Source organism: Gobius niger (genome assembly GCF_951799975.1).
Source record: "Gobius niger genome assembly, chromosome: 8".
NCBI classification, from domain to species: Eukaryota; Metazoa; Chordata; class Actinopteri; order Gobiiformes; family Gobiidae; genus Gobius; species Gobius niger.
This window is the reverse complement of record NC_136859.1, coordinates 15042243-15067759: the sequence shown is the minus strand read 5'-3', so window position 1 is coordinate 15067759 and position 25517 is coordinate 15042243. Positions and strand designations below refer to the sequence as shown.

The following is a 25517-nucleotide window of genomic DNA, read 5'->3' as shown; positions in this document are numbered from 1 at the left end:
AAATCGCGGTTTGAGATATTTTATTTTGACAGTTACTAACCGGAAGTCGTTGTTTCCGCTGGCATGACACCAGAGACTTTGACAAACTGAAAACCACGCCACACGAATTTGATCCACAGGTGTTTGGTAAATGCTTAATAACATATTCTTTATTTAAGTTACAAAGTCGCTGTGTATGGATAACTCTTATCTTAAGAAAACTGTTTGCTAATCCAGATTTTCTGAAGATTTTGCGCAAAAATGTGTAAATTTTATTTGAATGGAAACATCTCTGTTAGACGTTGATGACCTGTTCAACTTGAGATAGTTTTGCCTAAAATATAACACAAAGATGTGACTTAGTCATTGTGGAATAAACTTAGGCTAAATCCTACACAGTAACTGAGTTAAAGGGAATTACCATGCATTGCAGTTTTTCTAATTTTGGAGAAATATTTCTAAAGATATGTTTTATGAAAGCTTTGCATGGTAACCGAAGAACAATCTGCTAGTTTGGGTAATTCCGTATATCTTTCTTAAATTTGAATTTTTAGCAAAAGCTTTAGCAAATTTAGAACAGTGCATGGGGATGCAGTGACTTGTACTTATTGTTGGTCTGACTAATATGTTGAATGTAGGCCTAATATAATACAAAATGGAGGTTGCAAGTAGAAGAAAAAGATTGGAGCCTGCAAGACCCCTGCGACGGGTCTTCTATATTGGTGAGTATTAGTTTCCTGTGGAAAAAAAAAATATATAAATTAAATACCAATTGCTGTACTTTACTATGCCCACTATCATTCGTAGAGCCAGTTCCATGTGCACAAACACTGATAGAGGCAGCGAGTCAAAAGGTAATCCACACAATTTTGTCTGAATAAAAATCGGTTGATTTCATGTTTGTAATGTCCTGTTTAGGCAAACATTGCCATTGAGCAGTTCTTCAAGATTGTTAATCTTCATAAAAAGAAACAAGGTATGCTTTAATATTATCTTAAAAGGTGCATTATAGAACTTTTTATGTGTATTTCGATCACGATGACCTCTACAACGAACTAGGATCAATTGTTTTGTAGGTTTTCTGCTGACCGAGTCCGTCAGCAGTGATGCCTACCAGAAACTCTAAAAGCAATTGATCCTGGAGCATCATAGAGGCCACTGTGATGGAAAGTAAAGGCACCACTAACCACCCATACAGCCGCTGGTCACTGAGATGTGAAATAAGCACTTTTATAAAAGTTTTTCTATTCCCTCCCCACAAAAAAAGTTCCATAATGCATCTTTAAAGGAATTATTGTGTAAAAATTACATGTTTCCCCACTTACAAAGTTATTCATATGCTAGACAGGATCTCTTATACAAGGGACTTTTTAATTGATCTCGCAAGTCGTCCTGAGTCTAGGAAGAGGCCAGAGTTTTTGCCTGAGCATCCCATTGTCTTGGCAAATGCAGTAAGTTCAAAACAAATTGTTTAAAACAAATTGTTAGAGATTTTCTACATTACATTCTATGTAATTCAATGTTTTATAGAGAAACCCTGAGCACCTGTGGCCATCTGAGGAAAGGAACTGAATATTGGAACGGATGTGAGTTGGCTCAATAATCTGTAAGATATTGATTTGATTTAAATTTACCTTTGCAATCAATTTTATGCTTTACAAACTAATATTGGAAACATACTGTTTTTCAAGGTCTGAAAAAGCTGGCCAACGATGTATCCGGTTGTTCATCTAAGAGCTTGTTGTTATCTAAAACATTGCATGTCTGTTGTTTGTATTTATTTTAGTTAAGTAGTGGCAAAAGTCATAATGATAGCAACAGTTTGTTGTGTGATAAACAGCTGTGTTGTTGCAGTGTGAGCATCTGTGTGTGTGTTTTTACCACAAACTAACTCTAACACATCTTAAGGAAATCCCGTGTAGTTGTGATTCTAAACTTACTGGGAAGAAAAACGTAATGTGATCTGTACATATATAAAAGTAAAACATAAGGAGTTTGCATCCATGTTGTGTTTATATTTTGCAATTTTGTTAATGTTTTTACGGTTTGGACAGTTCAAACATGATGTGTATGTCAGGACCCTTCATTAGAAAGCCTAGAGGGTCTAATCCACATCCAGGAGGTACAAAGGAAATGTTATAGTGAAAAGATGCTGACCGCCTGTCATTGGTGGGGGTGGAACCAGCAAAGACCAAGGGCGCGTTGACGTCACTGTGGATGAGGCGGTGCTTCGTGCTCACTAAGCGAAATTAATGTCAGTAACGAGGAGATAGAGGTCATTCTTTTCAAAGGCAGTTTGGTTTGATACTTGTAAATCTGAGTTTTGGTTTATACGAGGCTGTCTGTGCGTAAAGACACATTTCTTTGGCTGACCCTGTCAATAGGAACTCAGGTGATTTTTCGTTTTTTTTCTTCTGGATATTCTTCCTCTTGGGCATGCGGTAATCAATTGATTTTGTTTGTGAGTTATTTCGATCATTGAAGTATCTTCAGGAAGATGGATTCAGGAGACGGACAACGATCAACGTCGTGCACTACGTAAGGATTTCCGGTCACGTATTACACATTGGTCTTGTTTTATCATCGCATAAGTTTAATTTCCAAGCTTTGCCTGTTTCGTGAACCACAGTCGGACTGCCTTTGCTACATTATGATACTGACCTGATTGTATATAGTGCAATAAAAACATCGCCTATTCTAAATGCAGCTTGTTTCTTGGTTTCTATGTCATCACAATATTACATTCCTAATATGTCCGGTGTGATGAAAATGCAAACTGCTCCAATGCGGTTTCTTTCTTTCTCTTTTTTTATTTTTATAGTATAAACCCAATGGCACCTGTTTTACGATGTAATTATGCCAAAATGAACTTTGTAACTTTTTATGCGCATGACTTTTTCCACCTAAGGCCCATACTGGTGCATAACCCGCATCTGGATGGACTGAAAGATGATGTCCTTTATCACTTCAGTCTTGGGACAGAAACCCACGACCTGCCTGCCATGTTTGGCGATGTTAAAGTATGAATTATGAGAAACATGTCGGTTTTGTTTTGAGTATATTACTCTTAACAACGTTTGCTCTCTTCAGTTTGTCTGTGTTGGAGGTAGCCCCTGGAGAATGAAATCGTTCATTGAGTACATGGCCAGTATACTTGGGATGGAAGACCCCAAAGCAGAATACCCAAACATCTGTGCTGGCACCGACCGCTATGCCATGTACAAAATTGGTCCAGTGCTCTCAGTTAGCGTAAGTAGACAATATGGCATTTTTGAAGATAATTTACTTGAAATAATCCAATTGTCCTTTTCCAGCATGGGATGGGGATTCCCTCCATTTCTATAATGCTGCATGAGCTGATAAAGCTACTGCATCATGCACACTGCACAAATGTCACAATCTTTCGCATTGGAACATCAGGAGGAATAGGTATGTACTGTCAATATATACTAATACTAGAGGAGTCTGGGGAAATGTGAATGGCACAATCTGGATGTCTTAAGTGGAAGAAGTTTATTACCGTAATACAGGACTGGAGACATTTGAACAGTCAATAAAGTATTCAGGGTCATTCAGGGTCATTCAGAGTCTGGCGATACTTCCACATGAAGAGAGTTAAACATTCTCAGTTACACGTAGGCACTAACAGTCTACGCACAGACAATGTGACATGTTGACTAGGCCATGAGTCATGTAGAAGATCGGAGCCCAAATGTTCCCACTTGACATATGATATGATATATGATAAAGGTTAGTAGATATGTGTGAGGCATATGTGAATGCCGAATTAACTCCATAATTCTCCATCATGTACATAATAAGAATAAGAATAGTTTGTATAGCCTCATGTCACTACAGCAGTTGCCTCACGGGACTTTCCGAACATGACTGATGTGATGAAACAGATTACTTTGGAAATCAACAATGACACTGCTTTATCAAATTGTGAAACAGACAGAAAATATATAACAAAACTTGGTGGTTCAATCCCAGCTCCAGCATGGGCTTGCTGTTGTGTCCTTGGGCAAAACACTTAATTCAGCCCCAGTGTGCACAATGTATGAGTGAGTAGTATGAATGGGGGGCCGGAGTATAATACTATCCAGTGAGACTTGTGTGTAGTGGTGGAAAAAGTACTCGGTATTCTTAAGTAAAAGTGCAGATACAGGACCAAAAATGTACTTTAAGATTTTACCCAATGAATAAAATTGAAATACAAGCATTTATTTTATGATAGATATTTCCATCCCATTGAAAAATACCTCATAAATGTACAGACAAACGTAAGCCTTTGCTTTGAGCGGCTCAGCTCTTCAAAGAGCTGACAGTAACTAAAGCGGGAGTGGCTATGTCTCCAGCTCGTCTCCATGGAGATGTGACTAAAGTCAGCAGAATTTGAGATTTAAATAGGTGTAAATCCATTTTTTGATTACCCACTGCAGAAATAGCATTTTCTGTAATGAGCTGGAGATTAGGAACATGTTTTGTACTGATGGCAACAGTTTAGTCCAAAATGTTATGCAGTTTACCTTTTAAGTATCTGATGCATTTTTTGCTTAAAGGAGCTATCCTTGATTTTTTTTTACATTTTCTGTATTGGTATAACATTTGCTTTGTCCTTTAGTATATGGTAAAAGCAGACATTTATCCAAAAAACACTGGTTTTAAAGCCTTTTAAACAGTCATAAAATGTCAGGCTAGTAGGCATTTTTTTACAGTGAAGTGACAGTTTTCCTCCCTGAAAGTTGTGAAACCTGGTTTAAACTCAGTCCCTGTGATGAATTGTGATGTTGTAAATGCATTAGGAAAGTTTGAGATGAGTTTGGACCAGAAAATGGCAATTCGAAATTTGAGTGACCCTGTTTCTTTGTACAATCAGGTATAGCTCCTTTAAGTAAAAGTATAAAAGTATGGATTGTAAAATGTACTTAAAGTTAAAGTATTTAAGAGTTTAATTTGCAGGGGTTTTTTTTTAATCATGGGAATCAAACCAGGTCTAAACAACACTAACTCAGGTAAAAAAAAAAAAATTAAAATCAGGAGCTAAACCAGGTCTAAACCTGGACTAAACCACTGTAGGTCTAAGCCAGATCTAGTCAAGGTCTAAATGAGTAAACCACTAAACCAAGTCTAAACAGGGACTAAACCAGTTCATCGTAAAGAGGTCACTTTGAAAATAAAATACTTTCACTTTTACCCCAATTTAAAAATGTAGTGGAGTAGAAATTACAGATACAGGCTCTAAACTGTATGAGAATGTGAAGTAAAAGTAAAAAGTATTCATCATAAAATGTGCTTGGGTAAAGTAAAAGTACCTATAATTTGTACTTTTTACTTTGTTACTTTTCACCACTGCATGCATGGGTCTCACACATACACACTTCTACAGTGACACTAAATCTTTTGTTTGGTTCTTTTAGGGCTTGAGCCTGGCACAGTTGTTATCACAAAGCAGTCAGTCGATGCCAATTTTCTGCCAAAGTTTGAGCAGGTGATTCTTGGGAAAACGGTTCTACGCAACACTGATCTGGACTCAAATCTGGCCGAGGAGCTGCTGGAGTGCAGCAAAGAGTTGAACCAGTTTAACACTGTGATAGGAAACACCATGTGCACAATGGATTTCTATGAAGGTAAGACCTGAAGACCTTAAAGGGATGTTTCAGGATTTTTGACATAGGGCCTCATTTCCTAGTTATCCAGAGTGTTGCTAATTTCTGGAGATATTTTTTTTGTAATTCATGCCGTTCTTATATTTGAAGAGCTACATGGCACATTTCTACGGTATCAGCTAGCCTGCTTTAAAAAACAGTCTGACCCACTCCACAGTGCACCTGAGGCAAACGTCAGGCTAACGATATAAATGTCTGTGTCGATAGAATAATTTTAACCATTTCGCATTTATAACTTATATTCGAGCAGCATCAGCTTCGTGGTTGTATAAGCTACGCAGCGGCGGACTGATCTGCAAGAAAATAGTCCCTCAAAATGTGGTAATTCATGTGATGCAAGGTCAGTGATATTCCAAAAATTATTCTATCGACACAGACATTTATATTGTTAGTCTGGTGTTATAAGTGATTTGCCTCAGGTGCACTGTGGAGTGTGTCAGACTGTTTTTTAAAGCAGGCTAGCTGATACTGTAGAAATGCGCTAGCCTAGCACTAGCCTAGCGCCACGTAACTCTTCTAATACAAGAACTGCATGAATTACAAAAAGAAATATCTCCAGAAATCAACAACACTCTGGATAACTAGGAAATGAGGCCCTATGTCAAAAATCCTGAAATATCCCTTTAAGTTAATTATTCGATGCAAAAAACACACACATTGTCTCTGCTGTAGGTCAAGCCCGTCTGGATGGTGCATTCTGTTCCTACACTGAGAAAGATAAACAAGAGTATCTCCATAATGCTCAAATAGCTGGTGTTTGCAATATTGAAATGGAGTCCTCCGTCTTTGCGGCTATGTGCAAGATGAGTGGTCTGCGTGGTAAGAAACAAGTCAACATTGTGCATCTCGGAGGATTTTTAAGCTGTTTCTGGTTCTGAATTTGTTTTTTTTTGTGCAGCGGCTGTGGTGTGTGTTACTTTTCTGGATCGTCTGAAAGGAGATCAGCTCACGAGCTCACATGAAGTCCTTGACAGTTACCAACAGCAGCCACAGACGCTGGTCGGCAACTACATCAAGAAGCATCTCAATAACAAGAAAAATAGTTAACAGATACATAGATTATGTTCTGATTATAGATGAAATGAACAATGACTGAGTGTTTTATTTATCAATCATACTTAATGATAATCTACTTACAATTTCACTTTGTGGTATTAATCCTATAGTTTATTACAGAGGCTTTATCAATTTCCTTGAATATTGTTCCACAATATATTTTTTATGGTGCATACTTTTTACTTACTTTATAAAGAATGACCAACATTATTACTGTGTCTCTGTTTATTGAATTTCAAAATGTTATGGCAGTGAAATGTTTATGTGATAATGCACATTTCAGTTAGAACTAATATAAAGCTTGGCTGATGCCATTAAGAAATATTAAATGAATCAATTACTTACAAATGCATCATCTGGGTAAAAGCTGATGACAGTGCCCAATATTCAGACCTGTCCTTTCTATTAAACGATGAATTGCACAACCTCCAATTAGGCTACAGTTAATACATGTTTTCATACAACATTGCAAGATCAGCTTTGGATTTCCTTTACGTTACAATGGGAAGAAAAAGTACCGTTTGGAATGTCTCACATTTCTGCCTAAATTGGTCATAAAATGTCGTCTGATCTTCATAAAAATAATAAGAATGACTTAATGCCACCCAAACATTTACATGTTATATTCTTATTGGCCATAACATGTAAACATTGACAGGAGAGCGTGGAATAAGTAAGTAAGAGGGATGATCCAAGATTCATCCTGATTATTGTGTCTAATCTGCAACTACAGGAAAGCAGTTATTTATCACTTATTTATTCTAGGCTGTTGTCTTTCAGCAAAATATCTTTGAATTATTATTTTTTTTCTCTTGATGATAGCACGTTGTCCAGGCCCTGAGGCAACATGATGGGTCCACAGTCCACAGTCGGCTATTTTTTTCAGTAGTGCTGTGGAGAATCCAAGTGCTCTTTCGCAAACCAAAGTTGAATAGTTTAGGAGGAACACATGACGTCATGTGTGTAGGAACAATGGATCAGCAAACCAACATCAAAACCCTATGCTCACACAAGTATGGGCAGGAAAATCATGGTGTGGGGCTGTTTAGTTGCCACGGCCTGGACAAGGTGCTATCGTCAGTAGATTTTTTTTTCTGAAGATGTTTTGCTGAAAGACCTGAGACATTCACAACAGCGTGGAGTAAGTAAGTGAACCACTGTATTAAATAGCTGCTGATCCTTCTTTTGCAGCAATAACTGCTTTTCTGTAGTTGTAGATTAGACACAATGATCAGGATGAATCCTGGACCATTCCTCTTCATAAAACTGCTGCAGTTCAGTGAGATACAGGGGGTGTACTTACTTACTCCACACTCTCCTGTGAACGTTTACATGTTTACATGGCCAGTAAAAATATGATAAAATGTAAATGCAAACACCGTTTACTCATTGCTGTGATTTTGATGAAGATCAGACCACATTTTATGACCAATTTAGGCAGAAATGTGAGAAATTTCCCCTCCGCCATCAGACTCATGAACAAAAAACAAGTCTCTATAACTTAGTTACAGACTCATAGATGTAATCTGCACTTGCTCTGTGTGGTGTGTCCACACCTAGATACGCTGCTATCACCCTATCACTTTATCACTATCACTTAATCACTTTATATCACTTTACATCACTTTATAGCCTACACATCTGTATAAACAATCCCGCTATTGTTCAGTGTCAAATTGTTGTTGTCTTACCTTGTGTCACTTATTTATTTATTTATCTTATTTATTTAATATTCTTAATGCATGCACCATAGCCTTCTAGTTGAACGTTTTTAGCTCATTTTTATCTTAATTCTATGTTATATGTTTTATGTCGCACGTTTGCACCGAGAAAAAATTCTAGTTTGTGAACCTGTTGTGAACCTGTTCATAAACTATATTAAACTATATTAAAACTATATTTAAGTTGCCAAAAAAAACAACTGATTTCCCCTGTTTGACATATTTGCTATGGTCATTATTGATTCTTGAGTCAATTTTACTTCAATACTATTGACAGTGGGTTCCCAAAAATTTCAGGCTGCGACCCCCATCCATCCATCCATCCATCCATCCACAGAAGGACGGCCTCATGGTTCTAACCGGGCCTGTTGGTCTCTCATAAGGGGCTTCTGAACCACTCTTTGTCTGACCCGCCACCTAGGACCTGTTTGCCATGGGAGACCCTTCCAGGGGCACGAGCTCCCAGGACCATTCGGGTCTCAAACCCCTCCACCACGTTAAGGTGGCGGAGGAGGGAGTGGGACCCCCTTCTGTAAAATGTAATTTGCATTTATGATACATTTCAATGTCAGAAATGTATGTTCAGTGACCCCCGACCCCGCTCTGGGAACACTGCCATAGACTACATTAATATTTCCTGTAGATTGCTCTTCATAAGCCAATGATTACGGTATTTGTAATGGTGCCCGGTGACTAGTCCTGAAGTAATGCTGCTGATTTATTAAAAGGGCAAGCACTGCAGCCTGTTCCCAGAAACCAGCTGACTGTGGGATGAGACGATGAGACTATCACAGCGCACTGACACACTGCTGGTTGCATTGGTTGCGTTCAGCTAAATTGAGTCTGCGCGTCAAAGGAGTGTCCGCGTGCGCGCTCCCGTACACGCGCTCTTTTTCCTCCAAACCACCGATCTGGACACGCTGTGTTCGCTGACTCAGTGCCTTAAGCAACATCTCCGCTCACCTGAACACAGCTCCACACAATCCTCCTCGGAGAAACAGCATCCAGCATGGCCAAAACAGCGGCTGGTGAGCATCTTCTTCTTCTTATTCATCATGCGTGGGCGTAGCGCTGGATACACGAATGCAGGCTAATTATTTTTGCCATGGCACGCCTTCTTCAAAAGTCTTATAATTACGACGCAATGTCTCGTCATGCGATTCATTAAGTGATCATCAAATTAAGTAACGATTTTTAGCAGGGTTTTTTTTATGCGTCTTGGAATGTAGCCCCAGTCTTTATAATTAGCCGGTGATAACCCATGTGCGCATGCTTTGCTCTCTTCGACTTCATTTTTCTCTTTTATATAATATATACCTCATCTGTTACATTATAATTACATTTTATCACGCTTACACTGTTGATGTAGGCAGATGCTGCTTTATTTACACCTGCAGTTGATGCTACAGCCGTCCCAACATGCAGCATAATGCAGACCGACCCCACCCAAGACGCGAGGATGCGAGCGTTTAGCCCTCAGTATGGCAGGGAGCGTTTCATCACCCCTTGCTTTCAGAAATACAACAGTGTACACCCATATTCCACCTATTCCTGGGTAGATATTGAAGGGATGTAGCCTGATTATCTTTTGTTGATGGGGTTGATGATTTTAGGCCTTGGGATGAGCCTCTGTTTCCTTGATGGGAGTGTTTAATCCAAACCAATAATACATGTTAATAGTTGGAAATATAGTATAAAGAATTCTACATTTCTAAATAAGAATATGTAGACTCTGTGTGGTTTAATGTGATGGAAACAGACAGGTGCATGGCAAGGTGGGAAGCAAGCCATCACTGCAAGGGGCTGCAACACGCTACAGTGCGGAGGACTCCACATATCTGTTGGCATGTGCATTGTGAGGAAATACTGGGACAAAGATTTGAAAACACATTCATTATATGCCCCCTTTTGTATCCTTTAAAACTGCTATTTGATTTGATTTGATTTGACCTCTAGGCCCACAGGATGTCACATTTTGCCTGAATAACGAGGAAACTTTTAGTGCAGGCCTATATGTTTGAGATTCTTGAATGATTGGGCCTGTTTTGTTCACCGGATAAATTATTCAACAACATGCTATACGTTTGAGACCACTTCCTAAAGAGCACTGACAAGGCGCATTGGGGAGGTTAATTGGTTTATTGATTTTTATTTCCTTGATTTAAGATATGTAGATTGGACCGCCGCACATCATGAATCCATGTGTTACGAACTGATACAATGACATGTTGCTATACTAAAGTAGAAAAAAGATTCCTTCAACTTTCGGCCTATTCCTTGGGAGCACCTTTCTACAGTTTTTCTAATTACTCATGGACCATTTGAAGCACTCACCTCTTAGTAGTATTCTACTTGTCTGATGATGCATTATTGTCCTTTACAGCCTACAAAGAAAAGATGAAGGAGCTATCTGTCTTCTCACTCATCTGCTCCTGCTTCTACCCAGAAACTCGCAACAAGCTCGTCTGTGAGTTTGAAGGTATGAAAATAAAGAAAAAGAATAGATATTTTAAAAAACATTTTCTTCTTTGCATTTTTTTTCTGTCAAAGCAGTTCAAGCCATGAGGTAACCATTAACAGAGCATGTACAGTCTCTCTCAGCAAAGGGCTCATGAGCACTTAGCAGGGGTTACTTCGAAATAGACCTATTTCAGAATAAAAAAGATGAAGCTGGAAACTCTTTTGTTGATGCAGTTCACTGAAAAAACCTTACTTTTTAATGACCATGATAAGAGTAAATAAGATCATATGTCAATAAAATGGAAAGTGAATAAGAAAAACATGTTATTGGGCCTAAAACGAGAATACATTTCTGACTTCACTTAGAAATGAGAATTTACTTCAAAGTAAAAAAGAGACTCAAGTGGCAATTGAACAGGTGCACTGCGCTAACCGCGGCACGGTGTCGCAGCAGTTAGCGCTCTCGCTTCGCAGCTAGAAGGTCCCGAGTTCGATCTTTCTGTGTGGAGTTTGCATGTTCTCCCTGTGTCTGCGTACCTTTCCTCCAGTTTCCCCTACCACTAAAAACATGTACAATAGGCCAGGAATCATGAGAGTGTGTTTGAGAGTGCGCATGGGGGACGACAGATGGAAATTAGACCAAGGCTATAATCCGGTGTGGCGTGTTTACATGCATGAGACCCATGTATGTTCACTAACATGCACTGTCCCGACCAAATAAATCAATAAATAAGTAGTAAGTACATACATTTATTTTACTTGAGAAGTCAGAATTACTCAAATGTAGGTAAAATATTCTTAATTCTACAAATATATGGTTAAGATATTATTTTTTGCATTGTAACACTTTACTGTACAATTTATGCATGGTAATAATTCTATGTATAGTATGTTACTAACATAATAGTTAATTACCGGTAAAAAATGCATTTTCTTGATAATATGGAAACAGGGCTTATTTCCCTTGTTTACCCTTGTTACCTTGCTATTTCCATCCTTTTGTCATTGTGTTGCTGTGCTGTACAGTGAAGTAAAAGTGGAAGTAAAGATAAATTATTGTTTGCTGCAAAATGTATTTTAGCTTTATTATCAACAGGAAAAAAAATAATTGCCCTTGAGGAAGGCGATACTCGGAGAACATGTGAGACAAAAATGTTACAGGATACACGTGCATATTCCTTTGTACAGATATTTTCTAATGATTTCCTGGACTTGAACATTGATTTTCAGGGTGTTGTCACATGACTCGCTGTGTCATTTTACAGACATGGAGGTGAAACCAATAAACAAGCGAGCATCTGGTCAGGCTTTCGAGGTGATCCTTAAGCCTCCGTCTCCGGTATCAGAGGTATCACCCGGTCTGCCCTCTCCACCCAAGAGGGACATTTCGCTGGAGGACATCGAGAAAAAACTGGAAGCAGCCGAGGAGCGGAGGAAGGTGAGCGGCTCAAAATAGTACAACTTGATGAACTGCAGCACAGGGCAGAAGTATCGGACAGGTATAAAAATGGCCTCAGATGGCGCTTTAGATGTTCCGTTTTTGTCCCGGTGAATTACAAATGGGCCAGGGTGAAATTAGCCTTTCGAACATGATGTAGCTCAAAATGTCCAGGAGAGTTTTACAATAAGTCAGTGGTTCTGAAACTTAATCACTCCAAGTGCAATCGAAGAAAACATTGGGTGTTTTTAGCGCCACCAAGATTAATCCAAGTCCAAACAAGGCCCAACCAGTTTTCAATGTGAAAAACACTGCAGTGCCCGACAGATCCTGCAGGATGCCTCTGTGACATTGAAGGAGGGACCAAATACAAGGACAGATCTCTCCACATGGGACAGTAGCACCAGTACACAGTCCTTGTCAAGTAAAATATTGACAAGTCATGGGGCAGTTTATAGCTGGATGCTTTTTCTTCTTGTGTTGATTGAACTCGTCTGTAAATCTAAATGAACAACCTTCAACACAGATCATTGTACATTTCCATTGTATTCCAGTCCCAGGAGGCCCATGTGCTGAGGGCTCTGGCTGAGAAGAGGGAGCACGAGCGGGACGTGCTGATGAAGGCCATGGAGGAGAACAGCAACTTCAGCCGCATGGCTGAGGAGAAGCTGATGGTGAAGATGGACCAGATCAGGGAGAACCGTGAGGCTCACCTGGCCGCCATGATGGAGCGTCTACAGGAGAAGGTGAGGCCTCTCTAATGCTGATGCTCACTCAAATCCCTCTGTATCAGGGGTGCCCAAAGAGAATCCACTTTGATTTGATACTAGATACTAATAGTTACTGGACATAGAAAAACATTCCAACCTTCTGCACAATTCTTAAAGGGGCTAGATACAAGTTGGACATTTTATACTCACTACTGCCATCTCAGGTCATATGTATTACTGCACCTTCTATATTAAGCTCGTGCATGATGGCAATTCGGACCAAAGTAACAACTTTTTAGTGACAGTGCAGGATTTTAGAGGCCGTTGTGGTGAACAGGTCTGAGCTCATTCTACACCTTAGGACACTGCTGGAACATGTAGGGGGAGGAAAATACATCAATTTAATAATTTTAAACTCCATAGTTTTTTTTTCTTCACATTTTTACAAGCAGAAATTGTTTGGGCACGTCTGCTCTATACATTACATGTGAACATGTTTGAATTATGTTTTTAAATCTTTACATTTAAAAAGGTAAATCTACATCAGTGGTTCCCAACGTTGGGGACGCCTAGGATTGCACAAGGTCCCTAGATCCTTGTCTAGTCAGAGGCTTTAGTCATAAGAGGCATAATCACTACATGTGATTGGTAGAGGGCTCCAAGTGCAGGAAACACTCCAGTTTCAGTTTATTTGTTGTATTTAGATCCTCATTGGCCATTATTTTTATGTTTGGTGCATTAGTTGTAGCCAGGTTTTGGACTGGGGCAGTTCAGCCTGTCTCCAACACACACAAAGTAACTTTTATGTCATCTTTTTTTCTTTTCAAACCCCTGCCAAGTGCTCTCCGCACCCCTGGTTGGGAAACACTGCACTGCACCATTGGCTCTCAGACTTTTCGCACCAAATTTTGCTTCTCAAGTATCAAACAGGCTAGATTAACACTCAGTTTGGATTAAAGTGGTATAAAACTGGATTAGAATAGACAACTAGAGGGTCAAGATCTAAATGTTGGTCACAAACCTGTTTTCAGTGGTTTACCAGGACTTCCCTTAATTGTCTTTCCATATAATGACAACAGGTACCTACTGAAATAATATACTAACTCCTTTTGACCATGATTTCAGCTTTGTAAATCAGCAAAAATCGTACTACTAAAACATACATGACAAACATCCATGTCCCCATGTCCAAACTCCACTAACACGAGGCCCTGCTGTCGCTTTCAGGAAAGACACGCAGCCGAGGTGCGCAGGAACAAGGAGATGAGGGAAGAGCTGACAGCATGAGCCCAGTCTTTATGCGGTAAACCTTCATCTCCCCGACTCCTGGACATCACCTCCTCAGCACAGCATCACAGACACTTCGGTATTATTTATGGTTACAACAACAAACAACAATAACAATAAACCTTAAAGGATTAGAATAGAGAGTATTATTATTATTATCATGTATCTATCTTGGCTGATTTATGGATCTGAGTGAAGTTCATTAAAAGTATGACACTGTATTTTTTACTTTGTGGATATTTATTTTAGTTATGAAAGGCCTTCGATTGTGATCATGTTTTTGTGTCTTCTGTGATTTACTGTGGTTGGTGGATTAGATAACAGACTTTCTCACTGACTTATATTCTCACACTTAGAAACAGAAATGCCAAAACACACTCATTGAAAAAAAAACTGTCCACTTTCTCTAGAATTAGTTAAACGTGGAGGTGCTTTACTCTAATCGAGAATGTTTCTGCCCAAAGGGAGCAGCTCTTTGTATACGTGTGTTTTCGCCCCACGTTTCTTTTGTCATTTGGCTCGGTCATTTTGTAAAATAGGCTGCACAAGCACTCATTCACGGATCGTTCGGCCACACAAAGGTTCTCTGAATGATGGTGTCTTGGACAATGGAATGTGGTTTCAGTACTATATATAATTATGTCTGTCTGGCTTTCTGAATGTGAAATATTACTTATGGCGCACCTGTATCGTGTCTGCTCCCTTTAGGGGCTCAATACTGAGGGACAGGGCCACTCCTCTGACCCGGTCTCTTTTTAAATTCACTGATATGAACACACCGCTGCTTGTATGTCCCCCTTCATAAACCCGCTCTGTTGAAGCTTTGATGAATAAAAGCTATGGGGTTCTGTGAATCTGGCATGCATATTTAGGTTCTTGACTTTCAGTGCTTCAAGGGAATATATGTAACTGCAAATAAAATGACAAGTTATATACACATCTTAGACAGCAAAGCCTTGTGATTTTTGTATTCTTCTTGTTTGATCAGCCATTTAGATGCAACATCAGACTGCCAGGAATAAGAACAGGACTGAAATGGTCCAGCAGGTGGCAGTGTTTGGTCGGTCATTGGAGCAAGATGAATGGAGAGCGTTATAGACTCACAGATCTAAAACTTTTATTGTAGATCTGTGAACTGTCCATTTGAGAATATAACGGTAAGCTGATACTTATTGCCTTTTTGTGCTCATGTGGACAAATACAACCATTGAAATTGATAGGAGATGGTATAGGATTAACAAATCAAAATCAAGCTATGCAAGTTACAATTGAAAAGGGAAAAAAAAGCCTATACAGTAAATTTTCTAGCTTACAACAAGACAAACGCATGGTGTGATGAAGCTCTGAGAAGTACAATTCCTTCACATTCAAGTAAGTGATAACTAGTCACCTCAGCTGAGGTCCGGCGCCACACACGGAGTCGAGGCAGTATTGGACTCTGTTATTGTTGTCCTTTACCCTTTTGGTCAAGAGTCCCCATCCTGTTCACACTATTGTCTTTATTTCAGAACAACCCAATCTGGTGAGGTCAGGCCAGCATTGTAAAGGATTTCCTCTGGCTCTTAATGATTTCCTGGGTATTCAAAAGGGCAACAATGTACTCCGATTCAGTTACCTACCTGGCACACAGTCGCGGGGTGGTATCGGAGCCTGTAAATTGTACATTTTGATAGTTTCTTATTACCCTTTGTTCAGTCACAGAACAGGAACACAAAAACAGGCTGTTTGATATTGGTGTACCTTCACCGAGGGCCTTATGGAATAAAACAAATATACATTCACATTCAGCAGTTTGATTTATTGGTACAAAAATACATTAGAAATATCAGCATCTGCCCGTCAGGTAGATATTTTGCATTCTGTGGTGCACATGTCTATGTTAACAGCACAGCTACTCCTTTATAGGCCATAACTCAAGTTTTACTCATTAGAAATAAAGGCATATTTACTCTATTTTGTCAAAACACACATAAAAAGAGGAAACTGTCCTTTAACAACTATTTGCACTTCTCAAAACAAGAGCAGTTCATAGAATCCTGGGTTTTATGGCCTTTAAGAGACAAGTGCATTGTGGCCCAGCTCAGCTGTTGCCTTCAGTTCAGAAACTCTTCAGAAGGCTCCGATCTCCGTGCCCCACGGCCGGTAGGGTTTAGACAGTGAAGAGTTAGAGCTCAGAGCAGGAGCCACCAGAGGAAAGGCACCGATGGACAGTGGGAACGTCAGGGAGGTGAGCGAGGACAACAGGGGGGCAGACAATTTGGATCCTGGGACAGACAGACCGAGTGGCACTGCCCCATTCGGAGGCACTCTTAGAGAGTCCGTGTGGGACAGGACAGCAAGACTGGTAACCGGAGGCGCATCTGAGGATGAGGATGGTGAGGAAGAGGAGGATGAAGGTGAGCTGCTGCTGCCCCGAGGGGCCAGTGTCCTGCCCTGATGCTGCAACAGAAGATGGGAGTGAGCCGAGCCATAAGGGCCCCACGCCAAGTGCTCTAGTCCAGAGTGCACCTCTCTCTGAGAGGCATAGTTACTGAGGTGGGACACCAGCCTTAACCTCAGCGGATCCGAATTGTCCCGTCCTTCAATAATGCTCAAGTAACGGGCCGTCTCTGCCAAGCATTCCCTGAAGCCCAGACTGCGATAGTCTTTCGCCAGAGTGTACGCTTCAAAGTAGCCTGGCACAGAAAGACACAGAATCACTATAATATCCAATTCTATAGTCATATTGATGAAACAGAGTTGATTTGCCTACCTTTGCCACCAGAAGCATGAAGCATCTTCAAATGGTCCACAGTCATCTGTAAAATTTCAGCTTTTTCCAGTTTAGCTGAACCCTATAAAAATGAACAACCCATTAATGTTCATCCTGAGAATTTGTATAAAATGTGTGGATTTGTGACATTGGGAGCTCAAGCTGTGCAGAGTCTTCTCTCTACTTTTTCATCTGGAATTGTGACATTACCTGTTTCTCAAAGGCACTGGGCACCAGTCTTCTTAATTCTGACAGGCTGTTATTGATTCGGTCACGTCGTCTTTTTTCAATAATCTGAAGTAGAAAGACCACACTGATCAACATCAAACCAACATCACACTGCAGGTGGAAAGTTGGAAAGAGAGCCTTACGCCTCTGCGTCTTTTTCTGGCCTGAACCTGCGTGGTGGTGGTGGGTGAGTCGTTGGAATCAAGGTGACTAGAGCAAAAAGGAGAACGAGAAATTAAAAAATAACAGTCATAGACAAAAACATAAAAAAGTCCAAACTCCATAACATACAAATATAGCTTCAAAGTTAAATATCTAAACGTACCCAGTCTCGTCGCCACTGTCCTTCTCCACCTCCACATTATCATCCAGCTCACTGTCCGAGGAGCTGTAATTGTGACTTCGCTTCATTTTCCAACGCCGCGTAAAAGGCGCGTTTTGGAGAGAAGTGCTGAGTCGCTTTGGCTGAGTCCGGGCGCGCAGTGAGAGCACGAGGTCTGCGCGCATCAGTTTAACCGGGGATCGGTTCACTTCAGATTATTTCCACTGTGCGCGAGGGGGCGTGAAGGGGGCGGGGCTCCCGGGGGGCTTAGACCTGTTGAAATCTTGGTGGCAAAAGTGTGATGACTGTTTTAAAGATGGTGAGAGAAAAATAGAGCTCAAGCGCTCAATTTAAAGAAAAAAAATGGTGGGATGTTACTAAGGCAAATCTTCGAGGGCTCTATTGAGTGTAAAGACATGTAAAAATAACCAAAAACTACAATGCTTTCAAATCTGTAGCAATTTGGTTTGTTCAAAAATAGCCTAATACAAGTAGTGGAAGCAGCAGAAGCTTTAGCAGAAATTCAAGACAAAACTTCGGTCCTTTCAAACCATTAAAGTAAAAATAAATATTAAAAATGTTGCAGGATTTCTCAAGATTTTGTGATAAAAAGGAAAAAGTGGTTACATTAAAAATACATATTTATTTGCCTTGAAAGAATGAGGTGTAAATCAATGCAGGACAATATCTTATACTGTGACTGGTGCACCCCTGGTCCTCTGTACTCATGTCCCGCTGTGAGCCCGGATCATGTGCAGCAGGTCCCATTGTAGCCGCCACTCTCCCCTAGTGCTCTGTCCTGAACCGTGCGTGGCCTATTAGCAGAGTGTGTTGTTCATTGTGAGCTGTCAGCTGTGTGGCTCCACAACAGCATTGATGAGCCGGAGGCCCGACACGGAGCACTCAGAGTTGCCAGGCGCTCCTTGGAAACCCCCCTTTTTTTACGTGGTGCAAACGGGTCAACTGACTGGCACCGGGGCAGCTTCCCATGGATTCATTCATCCTGGGGAGATGGAGAGAAAAGCATTAACGCTTCACTGAGAAAGCAACTGGATAAAAATAACTTCAGTGTGGACTTTCATATGTCAACATGAAGCTGAACTTTGATAACACTACTCTTAAATGTACAATTTCTTCAAAAAGTGACTCAAGCAACCACACCTTAAGTATAACTGATGAGTACAAACCAAACCAATAACCCTATAACTATAATACTTTTCAGAATCTCTTTAGAGGAGTCCTGGTCCTGGAGGAGACCCTAGCACCTGACAACATGCAAACTCCACACAAAGAGTTCCCACCTGGCCCGGAATCAAACCGGGGACCTTCTTACTGTGAGGCAAAAGCATGTCAAAAGGGTCACACATTTGCTGGCACAAATCACTTGGGAACGGGACACTTCAAGTTGCTTCCTGTTGCATGCCTGCTTAGTCCGTCAGTGAGAGTGTTGGCCATACCAGTGCCTTGTCTATGCGCAGCTGTCCGTGCGGTGTGTCCCTGAGGTCAGCTGTTAATGTGGTGCGCTGGGAGAGAGAGCAACTGTGAGCCGACGCACTGTTCCCAGAATGTCAAAGAGGCCTGCGGTGACAGATACAACATGCAAACTGCAGTCAGTCATGGAGTCGATGCAGCCACCGCGAACCTTCACATCATCCTTGACACGTACATAACCTCTCCTTGCACCCTGTCAACACACGCTTTCACTCGGAATCAAGACCATCTTTAGCAATTTCATGCATTTCCGACACACATTCTGTGCTTTCCGCAGGTCGAGGAACCCCAAGAGGAGATGCAGGTGGGTTATAATCCAGAGATGCACAGAATGCTGCTTGATCAGTGGGGGAAAGTGAGAATGTTGTGCACATAAGTCTTTGGTAAATCTTTCTAATCCATTTGGCATAGTTTAAAGCCACACTGCTAACATTTCACTCAACAGATAGAATAAAGTACAAGCATTTATGTTATTGCAGATATTTTATAGTAGCAAAACATATGTCATATGTCAGGAGATATGTGGTCTCCTGTTCATCTCCAAACATGAGATTTAAATAGATGGGGTCTTTATCCAAATCCATTTTTTGATTACCCACAGCAAAAATAACATTTTCTCGCTGGTCAAAAGGAGCATGTTTGGTATTGCTGGACACAATAGTGTGCCTTTGACGGTTATGGGGGTTCTAGCATAATGCTGTCAAACGGCTCAAAATGAGCCGAGTATTTTGTAAATCAAATCCTGATTTACTTTAACTTACTGTATTACAAGCGTTAGTGAAACAATTTAGGGGATTTAGTGTAAATAAGATCTTTGTAGAACCACTGACACAGGCTCTTTATATCTATCACCTATTCAGTCAATAAATCTGCTTTATCTATCCATCTGTCTGTCTGTCTGTCTGTCTGTCTGTCTGTCTGTCTGTCTGTCTGTCTGTCTGTCTGTCTGTCTGTCTGTCTGCCTGCCTGCCTGCCTGCCTGCCTGCCTGCCTGCCTGCCTGCCTGCCTGCCTGCCTGTCTGTCTGCCTGCCTGCCTGCCTGCCTGCCTGCCTGCCTGCCTGCCTGCCTGTCTGTCTGTCTGTCTGTCTGTCTGTCTGTCTGTCTGTCTGTCTGTCTGTCTGTGGAAAGCATCCTAACTTTAGGTAAAACTTTACAGAAGCCTAACGGCAGAGGAATAAACTTACGTTTAATAGAATTTCACGTTAAGCATCCAGATTTACAGTTGTGCTCAAAAGTTGATTTACCCTGGCAGAATTTTTGATTTTTTTCTGCTACTTTTCAAAGAATCTGTGGTTTTGTGAAGCCATTTATGGCGAAACAACTGAGTTTGCTCTTTTTAAATCATAATGAAAAAAGAAAGAACCAAAAAGACCCTGATCCAAAGTTTATGATCAAGAAGAATGGGCCGCTTTACCATTAGATTATACACAGAACCTTCTCCACAACTACCACAAAAGACTCCAAGCTGTCATTGATGCTAAAGGGGAAATAAACAGAACTGGAGTTTGTACTTTCTTTTTTTTTTAAAAGAACAAACTCAATCACCACAAATGGCTTCACACAACCACTGACGAGTGAAAAACCTGTTTGTGTTATCTTTCATTTTCTTTGAAAAATCATCACAAAAAAAATTAGCAAAAATTCTGTATGATGATGGATGACCCGTCTCATCCAACAGTTTTTTAGTCTTACCCTCAGGCAAAAGGGTCAGGAGGAGCGTAACAACAAGAACATCCAGGCTCCAAACTAGCACTTAACACCTCAGAACCGGCTCTCTAGAGTAAAGACTGAACTTATGCAGTAGGCTATGACCTTTCTATCATCCAATGCTTTGAGATGTTTCTTTGATCAAAAATTCACACATCCACAAACTTTCTTTACCTGCCACATCTTCCTATTGAATTCACTTGTGGTAGAGTGCTTGTTGACCATGAGCCTCGCCCGGCACCAGTCTGTAGTGTAGGAGGCTGAGAGGCATAGGCAAGTATTTGTTTGAAACTGGCGTGTGCCCAGCTGCCTTCCTCAATCTTCCCTGAGGTTTCCCCTGGTGACTCTTTGTGTTCTCTGCGGAGTGTGCACCGCGCTGTGCGTGTTTGTGAATGTGTGCCTGGCGGAGAGTGTGTCGGAGGTGCCGTTTCCCACAGCCTCAATCTAATTCGGTGGTAACTCAATCTCCGTGTGAGCGCTGCCCGGCGAGTGTTCTCCCGCCCGTGCACCGTCTCTCCGCGGCCGGCTGAGTGCATGAGTGTGTCTGACAGTCCCACTAGACATACCCCCTCCCTCCTCCTTCACCTCCATACCGGGCCCCCCCCTCCCATCAGGATTGATTTACTATGTCAACCGTTGGGGCAGTCTGTAGTAGCAACGCTCACAGCCTTGCCTGCATCCACGCTGATATAGAGGGTTCAGGAAGTATTCATGCTCCTCTATGTTATTCCTAAATCATCTTGAAGTCTGATGCTGAAAATGCTCAAAATATCAGTTTTGTTCATCTTAAGATTCAACACCCAAGCTTGAACAAGGGATGTACCTCTATCTGAAGACCAAAACTTTCATGATCAGCATAAAAGTTGGAGCCGTTGTGAAGGATATGTCACTAAACTGCAAACTGTACTTCAATTAAATATGGGATCTACTTTCCATACCAAACAATGTCAAGAACACAGCGTCTTAAAAACTGTGCAATAAAGTAAACAAGAGTCAAGACAGGGAATGCCACCCAAGCTGGCCTCAAATAGCAATAAGGAAATGTCTCCCAGGCGGCTTCCATGCAACAATGTTATCCTATGGGCCACAGCTTCCTGCTTGTTCCTCGCAGTCTCAGTCAGCAGCACCCAGGCGCTATATTGAGTAGGGACCAGACCAGTGTCTCATTCACACCGTCGGACCATAATACACCCATTCAGTACTTTCCTGTCTTTGTTGCCATTCAAGCGAGCCTTTGGACAGGTAAAGATGGGAGGATATGTTCACTTCCGTCTCTCTTTACTGATATTGATAAAGAAAACTAAAATCTTTGAGCCATGGTTTTATGCTCTGAAAGAAATCTGGACGCAACTTTGAAATGAAGTTTGATTAATATACGTTTGAAAAGGTAATGACTCGCGCATAAATACACAAACTGCATCACACAACAACAAGCTCTTTTTACCCGAAGCACAAACAATAGTATTGTTCTCGAAGTTTACAACCCCACAGCCCATTACCACTCAACTTGTGCTGGGCCACAATGGAAGGAAGGCAGATCACAAGACCAGAGCCTAAATACGCTCCACAGGAGACAGCACGAAATGTCCACAGAGAAGGACAACTTTTTTTTTTGTGTGTGTGTGTGGCATTTAAAGTGTGTGTCTAGAAAAATTAATGTGGCATTTTAAATACTGTTGATTAGATTGCGATTATTTTTGCAGGACTTTGGAAAACCGCATAAATAGAGGAACCCCTTGTGCACCTGCCCAGGCCCACACAGAAGAGATAAAGCTGCAAACAGTTCTATGTTCTGCAAGACTGCTGGGTGTTGTTTTTACAAAGTTTTACAAAATCTTTGTGCTCTCCCTGCTCCTCTCTCAGGGGCAGCTCTGTGCCAGCTGCCTGCGCTGAAGTAAAGTACTGCGTTCCCAAGCTCCGACCTGTGGGAAAATCTGTTGTGGCCAGTAATTGATTCCGCCCTGCCAGCCCCATTACTCTCCAGTGCAGTCAAAGTGCCAGTGATCTGCAGAGGCTGAGCTGCACTGAGCCTTTCTACTCCCTCATGTACAACAATGCTACACAACCACTGCCAATCCCTGCTTCTTAGTATTTCTACGTTTCATATGAACAAGTACATTTCAGCTATTCTCTTTTAAATATGAAGTGAGATCATGTGCTGCGATGTGCTTGCTTGAGTTATCACACATGTGCTCCTTTTCTGAGCTTAACAGGAGCCGATTAAGGTGAGCGACTGAGAGATCGTCCGCTTTAACAATTGCATACGTTATCTGGCATGTTTTGCACTTGACAACTAATGTGGCATGACTGTCACCTTTTGTCACGAAGTACATGGGAGCACGTCAGATTGTCCATTTAACGAATGCGTCAGCAGACACATGATGAGGACCCATAGAGAATGCATGTACAAAGACTTTGGGGGCCTCAAGTCAAACGAATTATTGTGGATTCTCATGACTCTGGCAAGCTTTATATAACCACCAGCTGAGGGGGGGCACTTTCCCATGTTGTAAGGGGTCGGGAGGCCACACTCAAAGCACAGAGGCAGTTGTTTTCCTCAGAAGATCCAGCCCACTGTTCAAGATCTGAGAAAGCATAAAAGCAGAGCAGAGGACTGTACAGTATGTATCACTTAAGCTTGGTGAACTCCCGCCCGCTGGCTCTACCCCACAGGCGCTTTCCCCTCCACCTCTCACTTCTGATCTGAATAAGTCTCTCTGTGAGGGCCCCTCTCATCCCACTGCAGCCCTCGGTGTGTTGCTGCTGCTGCTGCTGCTGCTGTGTGGACCTGACGCCTTGGGCTCAGGGAGCATGTAGGATGAAGGGATAAAGAGAGGACTTCAAAGCAGGAAGCATGAAAAAGCTCAAAGCACACAAGCATTGAGGCACCTCGCTGACCCGCGCCACACACAGAACATGGTGAAGTGCCGGGCGGGGCCTGCGGAGAGTTCAACAGCATCAGAGCACTGGGCACATCACTGAGGGCACGTCAGCCTCTCAACAGATGTCTGAAACCTGTTTGGAGCAGGTTGCCCCCTGGTGCTATTGTCTACAGTTGATAAGAAATTATTCAGCTCTTTTATGGAATATCTCTGCATGATAAAAATGATTTGAATTCTGAATATGTACCTTGTTTTGAGTCGTTTATTCATTTTTTTTTTTTTTTTTTTACAATTTTAGGTCTATTTGATTAAAAATGTCTAGATTAGTTGACTTTGACTCAATATGGGTAAAGGAAGTGCCAGACATTTCACTCTTTTCCCAAATATATTTCTTGCCACAACCAAATTAATCCACATTTGTAGATAAAGGAGCAATTTTAGTATTTTATGGATGGGGTGTCTTGTTGTACACCCTGTAGTGTTTGTATATGTGTGTACTGTCATGTTTTGTAGTACTCATGTATGTGTTGTTGTTACCCCATGGGACTGCGGATGGAAATTAGCTCTGAGCTAAATCCGGCATATTTACAGCACTAGTTGTCTGTTCATTAATGTGCATAGTCCCATTGAAATATATTCATCTATTCAATTTAAATGAAATGAATTTATATCATCACATTTTGGGCCACACAATGGCGCATTGGTTAACGCTTGTGCTTCACAGCTAAAAGGCCATGGGTTCGATCCCAGTTGGAGGGGCCTTTCTATGTGGAGTTTGCATATTCTCCCTGTGTCTGTGTAAGTTTCCTCCTACTCTGGTTTCCCCACCATTAAAAACATGTAGGCCAGAATAGGCCAGAATGAATGCGAAAAAGAGTGAGTGGTCGGAGGGGCCGATGGCACAGATTGGCAGCTCCGCTTCTGTCAGTTTACAGACTCTACCCCAATGGGTGGTCGTGGCTGCAATAGTCGTTTACCACCACTGAATATGGTGTGTGGTGTGAATGAATAATGACAACAGCGTGGCACTTTGAGAAACTTAGTGACACAGGCTTCAAAAGCGCAATACAAGTGCAAGCCTTTGTCATTATTATTCTAGATCACTTTATTTGCATTTGATTATTTGCTCTATTTGGTCGGGACAGTACATGTTACTGCAAAACCCACATGAAACATGCTACGCCAGATTGCAGCCATGTCTGATTCCCCTTGTTGTCCCACACTTGCATTCACAGACAGATTCTCATTCACCTCAACAGGTAGGGCAGGCCTATGTTTTCATTTGTTTAGTATTACATTCATAAATGTGTCCATGATACTGCATTATTTACCTTATCCAGACATGATACCTCTTGTGCCAGACTCGAGCTTGAACAAATGAAGAGTTTTACATTTTGCTTCAGGAGGGGCATCTGGTGTGCATCCAAAGAGATGATGGAGAGACTGAAAGGAAAGAGTTGTTAATATTTACTGCTGAGTTTTATCTCTACCACTTTAATCATACTGAGTAAAATGTGTCCCATATGAACAGTGTTACTGAAGAATCAAGTGAAGCTCAACAAAGCAGGGCAATAGGATGCAGCGGGGATCTCAATTAACAGCCCACTTTTCTACCTGTTAGTCTTTAAACAGTGGGTATTTTAAGGAGCCAAAAACTTGCAAACTCCCTCTTGGCCTGAGCATCCTCTCTCCATTATTCATGAGTGCTCAGGTTGGACCCTGGGAACAAGCTGAGCGGGGCCCTGTGTCAATACGAAACACTGGCCGCCACAATGGGATCTGCCTCCAACTACACTGTTGACAGACACCAGCACA

General features: G+C 41.4%; 4 protein-coding genes across 4 annotated transcripts; 3 read left to right on the top strand and 1 right to left on the bottom strand.

Annotated features, from left to right (window-relative positions):
• On the top strand, nt 1–1586 carry gra (granulito). Its single transcript, XM_079561182.1, has 6 exons — nt 1–126; nt 618–701; nt 787–833; nt 898–955; nt 1324–1430; nt 1510–1586. Exons 2-6 carry the CDS (start codon nt 635–637, stop codon nt 1549–1551), a joined length of 321 nt encoding a protein of 106 aa, XP_079417308.1. The 5' UTR covers nt 1–126; nt 618–634; the 3' UTR covers nt 1552–1586.
• Nucleotides 1587–2382: 796 nt separating this feature from the next.
• On the top strand, nt 2383–6705 carry upp1 (uridine phosphorylase 1). Its single transcript, XM_079562327.1, has 7 exons — nt 2383–2517; nt 2888–2999; nt 3070–3228; nt 3294–3408; nt 5400–5609; nt 6321–6467; nt 6547–6705. Exons 1-7 carry the CDS (start codon nt 2477–2479, stop codon nt 6693–6695), a joined length of 933 nt encoding a protein of 310 aa, XP_079418453.1. The 5' UTR covers nt 2383–2476; the 3' UTR covers nt 6696–6705.
• Nucleotides 6706–9272: 2567 nt separating this feature from the next.
• Nucleotides 9273–15273, top strand: stmn2a (stathmin 2a). Its single transcript, XM_079560972.1, has 5 exons — nt 9273–9453; nt 10809–10904; nt 12151–12323; nt 12878–13069; nt 14261–15273. Exons 1-5 carry the CDS (start codon nt 9435–9437, stop codon nt 14318–14320), a joined length of 540 nt encoding a protein of 179 aa, XP_079417098.1. The 5' UTR covers nt 9273–9434; the 3' UTR covers nt 14321–15273.
• An 810-nt stretch (nt 15274–16083) lies between these two features.
• Nucleotides 16084–17879, bottom strand: LOC306966636 (hairy/enhancer-of-split related with YRPW motif protein 1-like). The gene is made up of 5 exons (XM_079561452.1): nt 17626–17879; nt 17444–17510; nt 17283–17366; nt 17073–17154; nt 16084–16995 (listed from the first exon to the last, which is right to left on the bottom strand). Exons 1-5 carry the CDS (start codon nt 17805–17807, stop codon nt 16430–16432), a joined length of 981 nt encoding a protein of 326 aa, XP_079417578.1. The 5' UTR covers nt 17808–17879; the 3' UTR covers nt 16084–16429.
• Between the last annotated feature and the right edge of the window lie 7638 nt (nt 17880–25517).